The following is a 15273-nucleotide window of genomic DNA, read 5'->3' as shown; positions in this document are numbered from 1 at the left end:
TATCAAAGGTGTTCGATTTGAAGATATCAACGGAGATGTGAGACAACGTGATTTCCTTTCCTCCTTCCCTTTGGACATGCCCCTTCCATCGTTATTGACATCCTTTGATACATTTTTGCTCTCTTATTGATCTGAATTCTACATTGTTCTTTTCTCTAACCATGAATACCTATGCTCACTGCTCACCTCAATATGGACGAGACGACTGGATTTGGGTTGACGATGATAGCGCACCAACCACCTACACCAAATCCCGAAGTTGCATCAGAGGAAAGGAGAGAGATGGACTCAACATCGTCTGGCGTCAGGGATTTCAGAAAGGCCAAACCTCTGGACCTACGCACCCAGGAATGGGAGGCTTCGCGTATGGGAAACGAGACGCGAAAGCTGGAAAGGCTATCTGTCCCCCAGATCCGGATAATCTCTTTGTTAAAGGCGCCTGTGATTTGAATAATACAGAATACAATGCGGACTCTTACGCTCTTGTCGCAGCGGGCGTCTACTTTAGCGAAAAGTGCGACAGAGAGATTCAGCCTCCAGAAACTAAATCTGCAGCTGCTGATTCCAATTGACCAAATTACGATGATTGGATCCAATTTGACAGATATCCTGATACTGATCTGGGAATCAAGCGCTATGTGCATTTCGGAGATTCATATGCCGCTGAATTGGGGACGCAACCGACCTCTGGCGATGACTGCCGCGTTGGAAGCAACAATTACGGCAATCTGTTGAATACCTGGCTTCGTGATACAGAAACATTTGATTACGAGATTCATGCATGTTCAGGCGACACGACAGATGGACTCAACCATCAAATTGATGAGTGGCTTAAAGGGAATCCTAAATCCACCACCATGGGCACTCTCACGATTGGAGGCAATGATGTTGGGTTCAGTGAGCTCGTCAGGAATTGTTTCCTTATAATTTGGTATTCAAGCATCGATTCGTATAGACAGAGCTGTATTGACAGCGAGTCGAGGGCATGGGACTTGATGCAAACTCCAGGTGATACAGGAATTGAAGGAAAATTGAGCAGCGCCTATAGGCGCATCATGGATGGCGCGAACTCGGTATGTTGCATCCGATAACCCCTTCCCCTTGCGATTTGTCTTTAAGAGTGATTGTTTAACAAGTTGCCAGAATTTCCATCTTTACGTGCCAGGCTACGTTGGGTTCTTCAACCTAGACACCGAAGATTGTGACCATACCACTTTCTATTATTGGAGTCCTGGCTGGGATGAGACTCTAACTCCCGACAAACGTATTTATTTGACTCGTAATTTCCGGCGAGAGATCATCGACCTAGTCCAGGAGCTGAACAGTCTGGTCTCAGACATGGTCACTGTCGTGAACAAAGAGCTAGGCTCCGAGAGGATTCACTACGTTGACATGCAGCCTCGCTTTGATGGCCACCGATGGTGTGAAGCAGGCGATTTCCATGAGCCCGAACCAAACGGAAAGAGCTACTTCTTCCTTAGTGCGTGGCCTGATCTTTCGCTTGATGGTATAACCGAGTCAAGTCTACGGGCCCCTTGCCAATATAACTACTTCATCCCCCTTGGATAAAGGCTAACGCGATGTGGTAGGCAACCGAGACAGTAGAGGTCGATTCCATCGTAGGCCAGGGATCCATCAAGCTGCAAGATGCATCCACGTGTCGTGGCTCTCTAGGTAGCAACCCGGATCCATATGCTGAAGCCATGTGTGGGGTCGCTCAGGAAGTGTCACAAAATCCAAACGGACTCGAGGCTCAGCGGTTGAATCGTGCCAACAAGGCCATCGCCGACGGGAATTTCACTGCCCGGGATATCTCCTGGTACATTCCTACACGATTAATAAAGACATTTCACCCTCGCTCGCCGGGTATGGCTCTTTACCGAGATGCAGTGATGGATATGATGACCAGCTCAGGGCAATTTTCCGGGTGAGACTGAGGCTTCCCAGATTGTGAGTCCTGGATATAGCAGCTTTAACTTTATCGCTTCATTTAATTATTACCTCGCTTTAATAAGTGGCTTTGTATGTGTAAAAGAAATATGAAATACGAGGGTAAAAAAAACGGCCCCCATCAATACGATGACAAGCCTCAGGCCCCTGTACAAATATTTAGCGAGCATGAACGAAACCATTCCGACTCTTAGTCGTTATTTTCGCAACGACCTGGTATATTTGGACGCTGGCCCCCTGCCTAACAAGGCTTGGAATCTTCGCTTATCTCTCGTATGGCTTTGCGAGTGTTTTATGCCGATGTTAGTCGTGGTACGGTTACATCGTAGAAATTACAGTAGGGAATTATCGATCAGAAAGTAGGGAAGCTAGAGCCTCCACCTTATGAGAATCTCCTACATATCATTCATTTACAAATTTCATTTAAGGCTCTAGGTACTCCGAGTTCATAATTACATGTATCTTTGAATTATTAGTTACTCTGCTATATTCCTTCGCTCGTTCTCTCCTAAGGTATCCTTCTCCTTATCGTTCCTATCTTTAGTGGTATTTCATATATCATATAGATCATTGATTGAGCACTTTATCTACCTAGGAAACTATTATACTCTTTATCGTCGGACTCCGACAATGATGTTGTCCCCTTCCTATGGCGGATCGGACGAATGTATGTCTAATCCGAGCTTTCCCAGTGATACTCCCTACCTATATATAATCATTATACTTATCGACCACCGGAAAAGCCGTTATCACCTTAATATAGCGAATCGGGTGAATCCTCATCCTATCCACCTTCGCTTTCTCCTCCGGGAACGGAGCATCCAGAAAAGCTTTTAGTGACTCTTAATTAATCACTATATACGTCGGATATAGGATAGTATGACCTTGCTTCTCCGGCGAAACAAGCTAAGACAAAAAATGAGCTTGGATCGAGTCTATCGAAACCCTATCAAACTGCGCTAGATCGGCCATGGTAACTGGAAGATTGTGGGTCTATAGGCTCTGCTCTAAATAGCTTATTCTTCTATATTAAGGTGGTCGGAAAATGACCCCTGCTTCATGTAGGATTTGAGTAGATCGATGATCTAGGGGAGTGCAGCATTGGACTGAGGAGTGTAGGTGGTGCGATAAATGACATAGCCACATATCGCTCTGGTTCTTACGGGAGCGTAAAAGCGTTTCGTAGGCTAAGGTAGCCAACTGAGATTCATTTTGATATATTGTAGATTTGATAGGGGAGCAAAAACTTTGAAAAGCAGGCAGCTTTAGATGAAGGAGTTAAAAAATTTGCGTATTATGAATAGAATACCTAGGTAGGGCGTGCTTGGATCAGCTTTGTGTTTAGTTGCTGCATGGCCAAATGCGATTAATTTAACCCGATAGAAAGATTGATGTAGGGAATTCCTGTCTGTCTCTATTTGTAAGGTCTAATTCATTGTCAGACTCGTCTAATATTAAATAACCAAGGCCCAATAAATAAAGCTTTAATAATGGTTGATGAAAAGTAGAGAAAACGCAGAGAACATTCATAATGAATTAGCAAGCAATAACGAAAGGTAGGCCCTCCGTTGTTATTTCTCGAAGTACTTCTCTACGTTTGCAAACTTCAACTCTTCTATATTAGTTGATTCGGAGCGGAGGGTAGGGGCGGCGGGGGATTGGCAGCGGAAGGCCGCCCATGATCCGGGCCACGATTAGTGTGGAGAGACGTCGGTCGATGGCAAAGGTATCTCTGATTCTCGCGGGGGATACTAGATCTTTTGCTCCAATCGAAGGGAGAGGATCCATTCTCTTACTGGAAAGAAGGGTATACACATGTCCCCAATCCCATCGCTAGATGCATTTTTCTTAACCTACATCGTTTATTCCTGCACAATTTATCTTACCTGCTATATTATCCTTGCTTGCCGTATGAATTCAATAGAAGCTACGTAGTTCACGTGAACCGGTGAAGTTGGAAGCTCACCGAAGCGGGAACTCCCAGTTTTCTACTGTCCCGCCCCCCACCAGCTTCTTGAACGACAATCACCCCAAATACCCAAAAGCAACATGTCCGAAAACAACAAGGATAAAGACTTCGGTGTTCCCCGTGTCTTCCTCTACCGTCACGGTAAGTTCCAATTCCCTCGTTATTCGTCCACTTCTAATGATGTAGGCCAAACGGAATGGACTAAGAACGGCCGGTACACTGGTGCCACCGAGCTTGAACTCACCCCATATGGAGAGAACCAAGTCAAGGCATCCGGCAAGATGATCGTCGGGCCAGGAAGACTGATTGACCCATCCAGGCTGGCACATGTGTACATCAGTCCTCGCAAGCGCGCACTTCAGACCTTCGAGATTGCATTCTCCGATGCCGACAGGCAGGCTCTCAAGGAAGCAAAGAAGGTCACTGAGACCGAGAGACTGACTGAATGGGATTATGGTCTGTATGAAGGTAGCGTGACCTCGAAAATTCGCGCATTGAGAAAGGAGCACGGTCTCGATACCGAGCGGGAATGGGATATTTGGAGAGATGGATGCGAGGGTGGCGAGTAAGTCTTTCTCTCATGTGTTGATCTGGTTGTACATGGAGATATCTGACTCAATGCAGGTCTGCACAACAAGTCGCTGATCGCATTGATGACCTCATTCGAGAGATTCGTGAGGCTCACAAGGATAACATGCACGGAGAGAAACCCTCCGACATCGTTCTTGTTGCTCACGGTCATTTGCTCCGTGCCTTTACCAAGCGCTGGCTGGGGTATCCTATGGAATTCCCCCTTTCGCTCATGCTTGATCCTGGCGGTGTTGGTGTTCTTAGGTACGATATCTCTAGTCTGTTTCCATTGAGCAAGTAGCTGACTTTGAAATTTGCAGCTACCAACATCATAGCATTGATGAGCCCGCTTTGGTGGTTGGCTGTGGATATCCCGTTCAGGAATAATGGGTCGGTCAAGCTATAACTACTTAGAACTGAAAATTTACATATATAGTTAGACTATATTTAAACCTGGAGGTCATAGAAGTGGTTTTTACAATGAAAGTCGAAACAAGGGCGAGATAGATAATTACATAGTGGTAAAGCAGCCTTAAAGCGATATCCAATTGTGCCTGAGGCATTCTTTTACCCTGATTTGGGCACTTATCGATCGAGCCCCTCCATGAACATGTGACTCACCATATCACGTGACTCCGGGGGCAAAAAAGAAAAGCCCCAGGTGCCACTTTGGTGAGGTTTTGAAGCCACTTAACTAACATGGCCGACGTAAGTCAATTTTTCCTTTACCACTTTTTTTAGATCATCGCAACTCACGTCGCTGTTTACCCCACTTAGACACTCGAGACCAAACAACGCAAGTCCGTTGCTTTTGACGAAGGTTCAGTCATCATGGACACCAACGGCCAAGTCACAGAGACTCCCGCGGCTGAGAAGCCCAACGGTATGTCATAACAGCTCCTCAATTACGATTTCAGCGCTAACGCTTATCGTTATCTAGACCCGGAAGTCGACGAGGTTACCGATATGTTCAAGGGTCTCTCAAAGAAGAAGACCTCCAAGAAGTCCAAGAGCACCGAAGATGGCAAGACCGAAGACGCCCCCGCCGCCGACGGCGAATTTGACCCTTCCCTCCTAAAAAAGAAGAAGAAGAAGAAGACCAAGACCCCCAAGGACTTCGAGGCTGAGCTCGCCGAAGCTGGTGTCGATAACGAAACCGCCGAGGCCGAAGAGGTCGCTGAGGGTGACCCCGAGGCTGGAACTGGTATCTGGCAACACGATTCCACCCAAGCGATCCCCTACGCCCTTCTCGTATCCCGCTTCTTCTCTGTTCTCCAGAAGCAACACCCCGACATGCAACTCGGCAAGTCCTACAAAATGATTCCCCCCAACGTCTCGCGCCAAGGCGCCCGAAAGTCTGCCTGGACAAACTTCAGCGCAATTTGTGAACGTATGAATCGTTCACGCGAACACGTTATGCAGTTCACCCTCGCCGAACTCGGTGCCCAAAGCGGTAGTATAGACAAGGAAGACCACCTGGTCATCAGAGGTACGTCCCATTGAACATTTGAATATTTTCACACATGCTAATTTCAACTAGGCCGTTTCATGCAGGGAGGTATCGAAAAGGTTCTCAGACAGGTAAGCCTCTATCCTTCTCATTTTGATGGATTTCACGGAGAATACCCGCTGACTGTAAAATTAGTACATTGTCGGATATGTTCAGTGCAAGACCTGCCGCAGCGCGGACACCGATCTCACCAAGGGAGAAAACCGTCTGTCCTTCCTTACTTGCCATGCCTGTGGCTCTCGTCGCTCCGTCGCTCCTATCAAAGTCGGTTTCCAGTCCCAGATCGGCCGCAGAAAGCGTGTTGGTTAAAGCGCTGGAGCATGTATCGATCGGTGGAATGACACATGATGATGAACACAGCATAGTTACGCGAAATAGAATAATATTACTCGATTTCTATGCATCTGATTTCTATGCATCTGATGCTCGCATACCGTTCATGATAATGCTAATACTAGTTGTTAATTGCAGCATTGAGCCGATTCAATGTATAAGCTCCCAAGGTCGTCCTGGACACCCAAGTACTTGGCCATGATAGTGGGGAAATTATAGTGTACTGCATGCACTTGATTCTAATTTTGAAGTGTGCATATCCTGATGTCATCCACGGGTATTTGGTGACAATTGATAGTCAGAAATGACATAGCTATTACGGATATCGTTACCTATATAGGTACTTATGCAGGTGGATTCTCCATGATCAGTTAGTTGCCTAGAGCCGTTCCCGGCTAGGCCCGCGCATGACATGAGAATTCAAGAACTCCATGGCTCCGCACTTCCTTGTGAAACCAGTTCGCAGGATCAGCTGAAATGGAAGAAAAAAGATACCGGTTCATCAGAACAAAAGCTCAGCCCTACTGCCAAGCTTGTTCCCCGCAAGTGCTCAGTTGACCCCATCGACTGCGCCTGTCACCAGGGCGCAACCCAAAATGAAGTCACGATCTTCGCTTCACAAACTCGTTAATAGCCATACGAGTATCTGGAAATGCAAAAAGAAGGCAACATCAGGCGGAATGGAGGCTCCTTGGCTGGTGGGCACCAGACAGCACTAACACTCACTAACGCTAGATCGTCAACTAACGCTAATTTAATGATCATCATTTCTCCCCTGATAAATTCCCGTTAGATTCCTGCGCTTTGACATGTCCTATCTGAATATCGGAGAGTTTCCTCGGACAATTCTCACTTCCTTCGCATCTCTCAACTTTTATAAATGGGCTACTTCAGCCTAAACGCAACTTAGCATCATGGATTCAACGGTCGCAGAGGCCGAAAGCAAGACCCAAGGACAATCAGAGCCCTCCACGCCAACATCACCGACAGAAAGACGCGGCTCAACCTTTATGAGCTTCTTCGCGTCCATCCTCGGCTCAAAAAACCCGCTGGCGCAACCAGCAAACCCACACCTAAACACCGTGTGGCTGCTCGACAACACGGCCTACCAGCCAGCAAATGACCAGCAAACTCAATCCTGGCACGTCGAGGTGGTCGCCTGCATCTTCGAAAAAGAAAGCAGAAAAGACATCACCAAGATCGTCGCCACAATCGCCGACTACATCGGCCTAGATGGCGAGCACGGCGCCCACCAAGAAGCCCGCAAGCGCATCGAGCACCGTCTACAACCATTCCTCGACGCCGTCTCGCCGTCCCGCACACTAACCCTCCAAATCCCCATCTCCCGCCCCCTCCAATCCCACAGCCTAGGCCCATCCGACCGCAATGGTATAGTCAGCCAAAGCGTCGAAATGGGTCATATCCATCTCCCCATGGAAGACGGCGCCGTCATCCGACCACGCTTACAGGATTTTGACGAGCCGGTGTCGATGAACACGACGTTCGCCGTGCCAGACGGCTGGCTCATCATCTCCGACATTGACGACACCATCAAGCGCACGCTGACTCTCGACCCAACGGGCGTTATCCAGACCACCTTCGCAGATATCCCGCAGCCGATCGCCGGCATGCCCGATCTCTACGAGTACCTCGATAGTGAGCTCGTGCCGGTTTGGTTCTATCTCTCCGCATCTCCGTATAACCTTTATCCCTTCCTGCATGCCTTCCTGCATGATCATTACTGTCCCGGGACGCTGGTGCTGCGCGATTACTCGTGGATGGATATCTCGGGCTTGATTCGGTCCTTCACTGAGAAAACGCAGGAGTATAAGGTTGATCGAATGGAGAAGATCCATGGCTGGTTCCCGCGCAGGCGCGTCCTTTGTATTGGTGACTCGACGCAGATGGATCCTGAGGCTTACGCGGAGATGTATGTTAGGTATCCTGGGTGGATTCATGCTATTGCTATTCGGAAGGTGATGGATGTGGCGCATATGGAGGAGAAGAATGTGCCGGAGAGGTTTGAGAAGGCTTTTGAGCATGTGCCCAGGCATGTTTGGACGGTTTTTGAGGACCCGAGGGAGTTGTATGATTTTGTTGATGGGTTAGGGATGGAGGATCAGGATTTGTAGATATCGGTTTTGAGAATTTGTATATATTTGATTGGGCTAGTACTATATATTCCCACGTGTACATATGTAATTTGAAGTGGGGTCTGAATGTTTTGGTATACACTTCCAAGGGTTTCATGCGCCATGGCTGAACTCGGCTCCTCATACGTTGCGGCAATAGTTACAAGTACATATGGACATAGTATAATTTATTGACCTTGATCCGCTTTTATTTTCTCCTTCTCTCCATCAAAGCAATCATGAAACTCTCAATGAGGATGTTTACGTTGGAGATTTCCTACTTGATTATGGAGGAAATCGAAGTACTTTCATCCTTGTCGTTACAGAAGCCCCCCGCCCAACTTCCAGCCCTAGTCCCCAAGGTACACCCGTAACACACACTGTTTGTGGCACATCCACGTCTATTGCGTCTACAGAGACTATTAATCCGACGTAAGCCGTCAGGCCAGGTCCCTGCGTGGCAGATCTTTGTGTTAAGATGGTCTCTTATGCCTTGACATCTAAATAAGGGTGTTGGACCTTGAACAGCCCAGAAGTCTACTACACTAGAAATATGATGAAGACGAGGACAATTCCTCGGTTACCTTAGGCTCTCTCACTGAAGAAAAAGAAGATCTGCTCGTTTGTTGCAAGCGGCTGCTCTCTAGCTACACGGAGTCTGGTGCTGATGTGATCGTTCGACCACACGCCAGTGAATCCCCTGTCCCAATCTTGATCCGAATCAGCCTACCGTGCCGCCTCGAACAGCGATATCTTTGAGGGCTATCTCGAAGTGTGTCCGTGGTGCGATGACCTCGGCTGGATGTGTCCAAGGCGTGGCCTCAGCGCACATTGAACGGAGCTATTTGGGTGTTGTAGCAGAACCCAAGCATACCCTATTTGCATGGGCTGGATTTCGCTTACAACAACAAATGCTGTCTCGACGCGATAGAGCGCTATGTAATGATGCGCGACTATATCATGACTGACCCGGAGCATAGGTATCGCCCACCCGAATGGATACGAGAACAAAAGAACGAGGCTTTGGCCGAAAATGACTGGGAGGTTGAGAGAGGTTCATGCCAGGAATCAGGAATTGGGATTCTTTCACAGAGAAAAAGCTATGAAATGATGCTGGCACGTTGGAAAAGGGATTATGATGGTTTCTAAAGGTTTATCTTGTTGACGAAGAGGTGAAGGTTGCTAGGCTATTGAATTAATCTGGATTGGCTTGGAGGTGGATTGAGAGTAAAGACTCACAGGTGGCTATGTTCTATTCATATTGGCTTAGTATAATTATCTAGGCTTCTCCACTGCTAGCGTTTCTGCCATAACATTCTTGGCGTCTCATGTACCCATATTCGCAATTAATTTAACTTTACTCTCTTATCAATTCGTGCTCAGCGTGTTATAGCAGTCGATCTTGACATACGTAACTTGGGAGGACCTGGCCTTAGGTATCTCACATGAAGATGCTATACACATAGTGTAATGCCCAAATATGTAGATTTGGGCGAGGGTATAGCGCTGAATGTGGCGTTGGCTAGCTTAGGGCTTCACTCCGATAGGGGTCCACTCATTCCTGTGGGTCAACAGATTATCCGGAGTACTAACTACTACAGTGACACCTCCAAAAATACGACACCCCTTGCCTCCACCTCCTTAGTTACATTATATTCTGCCAGTCTAAAACCTCCGTATAATTATTTGTACCAGGTCTATTAGCGCGCTGGGGAACGGGCGGTGAGGCGCAAGGGGCATCGAAACTTTGGAGGTGTCACTGCAGTTCATTGATCGACAGACACTCGTCGGAGATTATTTGTCTTTTCTTGCCTAGGGCCTTCATTGATGCAGCCCATATCCTGATTTTCAGAGAAGTGCCCCATTGGTACTTTTGCTGGAACACGCAGTTGCCAAATGGATCAATACTTTAATCACAGACGATCATCGATCACAACAAGACATATGGTCACACAGGCTTTCGTTCCTACATAATATTTATATTATTAAAACATGGGGAACTGATGTCTCGACTCTTCAGGAGTTAGCAAGGGCAGTAATGTGATCATAGTGCAGTTGGGCCACTCACCGAGTAAACCCGAAACACGAACCTAACTCCACTTCGATCGATACGCTATTGCTGGCCTTGGATTGGTGATGGGCTGGCGTGGACTATCGATTGTGCTGCATGCAGCTGCATCAATGCTGGTGATAGGTGATAAAGATCGACAGGCACCATTGAAAAGGCTAGGACAAGGTATCCGCATAAACGAGCTCCACTAGAAAGACTATAAACACGATGGACAAACACAAGTTTTCACTGCGATTTGGGGGACTCATTCTGTCCAATTCAAACCTGCCATCAAGCACCTGGATTCACTTTTCAGCTCTATCCCGGATTCTGAGGGCAGTCGAAAAGAAACATGGCCTTTCCACCCGTCTTTGAGCCGTATGTGCTCAGCACTTTGGACCATATGACCGCCCCTATTCATATGTCGACCTTCATCACATTCCACCCTGAGAACTCATCCAAAGCCATTTCGGCTCTGGAGATGGGTCTCAGTCGCCTTATTTTGCTTCTACCATTCATTTCCGGCAATGTCGCTTTCTCAAGCCAGTTACCGGGCAAGCAAAATGTGCGGGAGGTGCAGGCCGCAACAGCAGAGTTTCTACAGGAATATCCCATGTTAAAGATCAAACACCACGACAAGTCAATCTCTCCTACCAAGCCTGGCCCCACCGTCTCATACGACACGATGTTGAACGAGGAATTCACACCTCTTGAATTCGCAATGGCTATGGAGGACCTGAGTCCTATTTTCCGAATCCAAGCCAATGTCATGCGCGATGGAGTTATTCTTTGTTGTAGCTTTTATCACTTGGCCTTGGATGGCGCTGGTTTTATCAATGTACTCAGCGCTCTCGCCCAATGCTGTCACAACCCGGGTCTCGCCTCTTTAGCGACGGACCCTTGGAAGGAGGCGGAAACCCGAAGAGCAATTGTCGAGGCAGGACGGAATCCAAATGCCCCGAAAGAGCTGCAGACTAGCTATGGGGCATTTGCTGGTGATATGACGCCGACTTCGTCCCCCGAGTCTCCTATCAGTCGCATTCTCGTTCTAGATCCGGAGAAGATTGAACGGTTGCGAGATGCGTGCAAGTCCCAAATGCAGCGCCACTCAGGCACTCGTCTGTCAAGTAATACGATCGTTTCATCCTTGATATGGCTCTGCTACATCAGGTCTCGATATGGATCTCCATCTACTGGGAGCAGATCGGATGTAGAGACCACCCCGGAGAAATCATGCTTTGCAATGCCTATCGACGTCCGCAAAACCTTACAACTTCCATCATCCTATTTGGGTAATGCAGTTGTTAGCAGTGAAGCATTCGCTAGCATCGACGCAGTTCTTTCCTCCGCCCGACCGAGCGGAGATGCTGCTGTCATCAAAGATATTAGCTCAAATGATATCGAAATCCTTGCGGAGCTCGCCCATCAGATCAATGAGTGTATGCAATTTAATAGCAAGCACTCTATTCAGGGTCTGATATCACAATTGTCTGCTGGCAATGACTGGGCCACATATTGCCGCCCCGGAGACGTGAGCGTGAGCAATATGCGGAATCTCCGGTCCTATGAGCTTGATTTCGGATCATGTCTGGGGCGAGCGCATACTTTCGACCTACCAGAAAATCGGATATCTGGTGTTGCGTGGATTTTGCCATCTCGTTTCAGGGGTTCACCTTGGGAAGTGAGAATGGCACTCGAACCAGAAATCATGGAGAGAGTACAGAGAGATAAGCTGATGCAATGGGTGTGCGCGAGACCAACTCCAAAGTCAAAGCTGTGATGTATTCATTGTCTGTCTGTGTTTTACTAGCTTCTATTTGCCCTGAGTCAGTACATACTGTGTTGAGGTGCAATTATCTTCAACGCCTCAACGCCTCCTCTGACACCGAACCACGCCTCAACATCGACCTGTTATAGCACATAGTACAGCCACACTGATATAAGAAGGAAGTTCATCTTGCTATTCATTGCAATGGAATTAATCGGAATCATCAAGCTGTGGCGACTCTATGCCAAGCCCTACATACGTCAAGATTAGGAACTAGCCTCCGATCTATAGATGGCAAACATTAAAAAAATGAAAAGCCAGTTGGCTTGCAACAGGACTACAATTTCTGTTGGTAAAAACAATGAGCACAGATTTGTACATTCACATACCAAGAGAATGCATCAAGAGCCTAATTCCATCAGTATGCAACAAGGCATACCCCCAACCCAACCAATCGCGGAACCGGAGCCTCTAAAGCGGCCTTCAGAGCCCCCAACACCAACGCAATCAACAAAACAGACAATCTCCCCAAAGCAGTCTGCAAATCTATCGACAAAACAACTAGGCAAGCAATCAGTCAACCTATCCACAAAGCGCACAACACCAAGCCTCAACGACTCAGCCTTTACGCCACTTTCCATGCAAGCACTATACTACGCCCCGGAAGGCCCACTCATCGAGGTCATAGAGGGGATCCCAGAGGGAGAAATAACCGACGTCAACTCCCCAGACACAGAAACAACCGTAATCCGCAAGAAAGGAACAGACCTCGTCTTCGATGCAAAATTCCCAACACCCCACCCCACCTCGCAACAATACCTCCTAAAAGTCCACACAGCAGCCTTTTGCCATGATGAGATCCGCCTCGCAACAGCCCTAAACCCACCAATCACAACGCCGCGCATCCCCCTGCACAGTATCTGCGGCACGGTAGCTAGCACGCCGCGCGAGCACGACAAACGCGAAGAAGGTCCACGCTTCAGGCTTGGCGACCAGGTCTTCGGGCTTGTCAGCTATAAGCGCGATGGCGGCGCGGCCGACTACGTCGTAGCAACGGAGGCCGAGATGGCGCCGAAGCCGGATAATATTGGTGTTGCGGAGGCGGCGGCCCTGGCGTTGCCGGCGTTGACGGCTTGGCAGGCGCTGTTCCGCTATGCGGGTCTGGATCCTGATGTGCCCCGTGCGCTGAATACGGATGATGAAGAATTTGGCAGTGGTGGGAATGGAACGGGGAGGTGGGAATGGCAGCGGAGGAGGCGTGAGACTGTGCTCGGTAGTGCGGACTATGGGTATGGGCATCGCAAGAGCACTAATGGGAATGGGAATGGGAATGGGGCTGCGAGTGGCAGGAGCAGTGGGCGGAGTCCGGGTGATACGGGTGGCGGAGTCGAACAGCGCAGCGAGATGATGAACGATAATGCCAGTGGTAGTGGGGCCGGAACTGGAAATGGGAATGGGAATGGGAAATGGGCCTGGCATTGGAATCGCCGCGATACAATCCTCAACGACAAAGCGAGCGGTGCTGGTTTGGGCGCTGGCTCGGGCATTGGGAACATCGACAAGTTGGCTCGCCCTGCCAGCAAAGTCGATTCAGCTCAACTACCCAATGCAAATGGCACCAACACTGCTAAGTCCAACGGCAGTATTCGCCGAGAAAGCCTCATCAGTCTAGTCAGCGGAACCCCCAAGGCAACGGGCAAAGCGCCCCGCGCAGCAAGCACCATTGATCCAAACCCCAAGAACACAGTCCGCCGCAACAGTCTGAGCACCCTCATCCGCGGCAACTCCAAAAGCAACAACCCCGGCGGCGCAGCCGGCTCCAATGCCAGCGGCACAAGCAGCACGCGCCGTGGCAGCCTCTTGAATCTCGTGGGCGAAGCAAGCCGCAGCCGTCTGGGCAGCATAATGGGCAATCCACCTGCAAGCGAGACGCAAAAGCCAGCGAATATCCGAGTCCTCATTACGAACGCGCGAGACAACGAAATCGGCCGCATAGCGGTGCAGATTCTGCGCGTAGACGCGCTGTTCCCGGCGCCTGTGCGGCCGTGGGTGTGTGTTACGTGCACGCCTGCGGAAACGGAGATCATCGAGAACGACTGGAAGGTTGATGAGATTATTGTTGTTCCGCACCTGCCGTCTCCGAGCGAGTGCGATATTGCGAGGGTGTTCCGGGCGCGGCGGTGGCAACCTGTTGATATTGTGCTTGATTGTGCTGGGGGTGAGGTTTTCCGGGCATCGCATGCTGCTGGGGTTGTTAAGGATCATGGGGCTGTTTTGACGGTTGTTGATTTGAAGGTTGCTATGCAGTCGCCGCTTGTGCCGGAGAATGATGAGCTTGGGGAGAAGAAGAGAGGGATTCTTAGTCGGTTTGTGCCTGTTAATCCGGATGGGCCTGCTATTGAGCGGATTGGGGAGTTGGTAGAGGAGGATCTGATCAGGGGGAAAGAGGCTAGGGTTGTTAGTCTTGCGAGGGCTGCGGATCTTCTGGCTGCTGGGGCTGCGGGGACTGCTGGAGGGTTGAGGGGGGACATGGTTGTGGTCAAGGTGCAATGATTTTGTAATTAGATTGAACAGACTAATTTTACTTGGCATGTTGAATGATCAATGATCGAGTGGAAGAGCTGGCTTGGTTGTAGCAAAGGCAGAAGTAAGTAATGGATGTATCATTTTGAAGGAAAAAAGGCCACATCGAGTCTCATTTGGAGCCACTTACTCAACGAGCTAGACGTAAAGGAGATTTCAAGTCCTCAGAACCAGGAAGCAAGGTCACAAGAAAAAGAGTAACACAAAGGGGAGAAGTAGATCAAAATCAATGAGATATCCCATACAAGAATGATTTTTGGCCTAATGAGTCCCATATAAATGACGACGCTCTGCCCAAGTTCCAGGGAAAACTACACACAAGGAAATAGGAACCGAATCAGTTTTAGGCCCAGAGAAGAAGAAAAAAGTCGTGGAAAGAACAAAGACAGTGTATTAGGAACGCGGTAT

The 15273-nt window shown here is 48.7% G+C and overlaps 7 protein-coding genes across 7 annotated transcripts; 6 read left to right on the top strand and 1 right to left on the bottom strand.

Moving 5' to 3' along the window:
* Positions 1–161: 161 nt before the first annotated feature.
* N7529_011475 (SGNH/GDSL hydrolase family protein) lies at positions 162–1931 on the top strand (the record flags this gene model as incomplete). The annotated part of the gene is made up of 4 exons (XM_057247001.1): positions 162–514; positions 605–1073; positions 1144–1480; positions 1603–1931. 4 exons carry the CDS (start codon positions 162–164, stop codon positions 1929–1931), a joined length of 1488 nt encoding a protein of 495 aa, XP_057092350.1.
* A 724-nt stretch (positions 1932–2655) lies between these two features.
* Positions 2656–2922, bottom strand: N7529_011474 (uncharacterized protein; the record flags this gene model as incomplete). The annotated part of the gene is given in 3 exon segments (XM_057247000.1): positions 2656–2790; positions 2806–2856; positions 2896–2922. 3 exon segments carry the CDS (start codon positions 2920–2922, stop codon positions 2656–2658), a joined length of 213 nt encoding a protein of 70 aa, XP_057092349.1.
* A 1077-nt stretch (positions 2923–3999) lies between these two features.
* On the top strand, positions 4000–4876 carry N7529_011473 (histidine phosphatase family protein; the record flags this gene model as incomplete). Its single annotated transcript, XM_057246999.1, has 4 exons — positions 4000–4060; positions 4106–4484; positions 4544–4753; positions 4810–4876. The coding sequence occupies 4 exons, from the start codon at positions 4000–4002 to the stop codon at positions 4874–4876; spliced, it is 717 nt and encodes a 238-aa protein (XP_057092348.1).
* A 312-nt stretch (positions 4877–5188) lies between these two features.
* Positions 5189–6308, top strand: N7529_011472 (eukaryotic translation initiation factor eIF-2-beta/eIF-5 family protein; the record flags this gene model as incomplete). The annotated part of the gene is made up of 5 exons (XM_057246998.1): positions 5189–5197; positions 5267–5372; positions 5430–5978; positions 6030–6070; positions 6135–6308. The coding sequence occupies 5 exons, from the start codon at positions 5189–5191 to the stop codon at positions 6306–6308; spliced, it is 879 nt and encodes a 292-aa protein (XP_057092347.1).
* A 938-nt stretch (positions 6309–7246) lies between these two features.
* Positions 7247–8464, top strand: N7529_011471 (phosphatidate phosphatase App1 family protein; the record flags this gene model as incomplete). The annotated part of the gene is made up of 1 exon (XM_057246997.1): positions 7247–8464. One exon carries the CDS (start codon positions 7247–7249, stop codon positions 8462–8464), a length of 1218 nt encoding a protein of 405 aa, XP_057092346.1.
* Positions 8465–10866: 2402 nt separating this feature from the next.
* Positions 10867–12294, top strand: N7529_011470 (uncharacterized protein; the record flags this gene model as incomplete). The annotated part of the gene is made up of 1 exon (XM_057246996.1): positions 10867–12294. The coding sequence occupies one exon, from the start codon at positions 10867–10869 to the stop codon at positions 12292–12294; it is 1428 nt and encodes a 475-aa protein (XP_057092345.1).
* A 384-nt stretch (positions 12295–12678) lies between these two features.
* On the top strand, positions 12679–14835 carry N7529_011469 (uncharacterized protein; the record flags this gene model as incomplete). The annotated part of the gene is made up of 1 exon (XM_057246995.1): positions 12679–14835. The coding sequence occupies one exon, from the start codon at positions 12679–12681 to the stop codon at positions 14833–14835; it is 2157 nt and encodes a 718-aa protein (XP_057092344.1).
* Between the last annotated feature and the right edge of the window lie 438 nt (positions 14836–15273).

This window comes from Penicillium soppii (genome assembly GCF_028829465.1).
Source record: "Penicillium soppii strain IBT 18220 chromosome Unknown utg000010l, whole genome shotgun sequence".
Taxonomy (NCBI): domain Eukaryota; kingdom Fungi; phylum Ascomycota; class Eurotiomycetes; order Eurotiales; family Aspergillaceae; genus Penicillium; species Penicillium soppii.
Note: the sequence above shows the minus strand (reverse complement) of the source record. Positions and strands in the feature narration are given on the sequence as shown.